Below are 1380 nucleotides of genomic sequence, written 5' to 3'. Positions count from 1 at the left end.
GACGGCCACAGTCGCGAAAGTGGGGTGAAATCCGTGCGGCGCAGTGGCAGCGGTGGCCAGGCGGCCCCTCTCGGGGCCGCGTTGCGCAGGCGCGCCGCGCCATGAGCGGCGACCGTGGTGAGAACGCGATGTGCCACTTGCTCTCACTTAGCAGCTAACTATGATAGAACAAGTTTGAAAACCTGAGCGAAAAAACCGGGGGTCGGGATTAGTGCGCGCCCGCTCGGAGGGCGAGCGGCCCCCGCGCGCTGCTTGTGCTGACGTGAGCTGCGCTATAATGTGGTTATGAGAGCGCTGTGGGCCTGGGTGCCTGTGGAGCTGCAGCTGGTCCGTCACGCGCTTTTTCACGAATCTCCGCAGGGCGCAGGCCCGCAGGCGTCCGCACACCTCACCCCCGCCCCCAGGCCCCCACGGGCCCGCGTCCCCCACATCACACCCCCGTCTCTGGCACTGGCCGGCACCAGGTTAGCTGCACTTGCTCTCCTGTTCCTGGTGCTCTTTTCTCATTTATTTCGTGCCCGTGCGCGCCAGACCCGTGCCCAGTGTTGTAAGAGGGAGTTTTTGTCAATTGGTTTTCGCACGACCCTGCGACCTGGAGCACTTGCGGACTTGGAGCACTTGGAGTGCAGTTGGCGACCTGACATCGCTGAATAAAACACACCGCACACCCCACACCCCACAACACACAACAAGTGCTCGTCTTTTCTCCTGTCGTCATACCGTACATACAACAAGTGCTCGACGTTCCTCCTCCTGGCGTAAGCTCTTATCGTGGCGTACCTGTGTTAGTGCCAGTGCGCGCCAGTCCCGTGCCCCTTGGGCGAGAGTCTGGTAAAATTCTTTTCGTGGCGAGGTTTTACGTGCTTTACGGTAATCTGAATTGCCTTCGCACCGCTCCTATCGATCGGCGCCGCCATCATCTTGGCCAAATCTCCTTGCTCGCGCTCCTGTGCGATCATCATGGTCTCGCTGTGGTCACCTGCATCAGTAAGCTCAATTTCGGCAGCTGATGCCCTCGGCGCTGAGCGCGGGCCACATGCTGTGATAAAGCAGGGAGGCACACTGACGCACACAAGCTGGGACCGGACAGGGTCCTTTGCCATGGGAATGATCCTCTCCTGGTCCTTAGCCAACCTGACAGGGTTAACGTACGTTGGCGAGTTCGATGAGGATGAGTACGACGGAGCAGGATGGTACGACGATCCAGATGATCCTGCGACAAACGGCACAGCTGGCGAAGAGTCAAAAACAACAGAGAGCAGGGCAGAAGCCGAAAGACGAACCCTGATGTACACACTAAGGCATGGCGAAATCTCCCTGTTGCGGCGAATCGGGTTGCCCATCAGAAGGCCCTCGGGTTTGCCACACGCCTCGCATCGC

At 59.6% G+C, this 1380-nt stretch overlaps 1 protein-coding gene across 1 annotated transcript in view; it reads right to left on the bottom strand.

Annotated features, from left to right (window-relative positions):
• Nucleotides 1-785: 785 nt before the first annotated feature.
• EMIHUDRAFT_223387 (hypothetical protein) overlaps nt 786-1380 on the bottom strand; it is a gene marked incomplete at both ends in the record, with an annotated part of 1934 nt that continues 1339 nt past the window's right edge. The window contains 2 exons of the mRNA XM_005792205.1: nt 786-947; nt 1153-1213. Coding sequence (XP_005792262.1) covers nt 786-947; nt 1153-1213 — 223 coding nt within the window. The remainder of the gene's footprint in view (nt 948-1152; nt 1214-1380) is intronic.

Source organism: Emiliania huxleyi (assembly GCF_000372725.1).
Source record: "Emiliania huxleyi CCMP1516 unplaced genomic scaffold EMIHUscaffold_109, whole genome shotgun sequence".
Taxonomy (NCBI): domain Eukaryota; phylum Haptophyta; order Isochrysidales; family Noelaerhabdaceae; genus Emiliania; species Emiliania huxleyi.
Note: the sequence above shows the minus strand (reverse complement) of the source record. Positions and strands in the feature narration are given on the sequence as shown.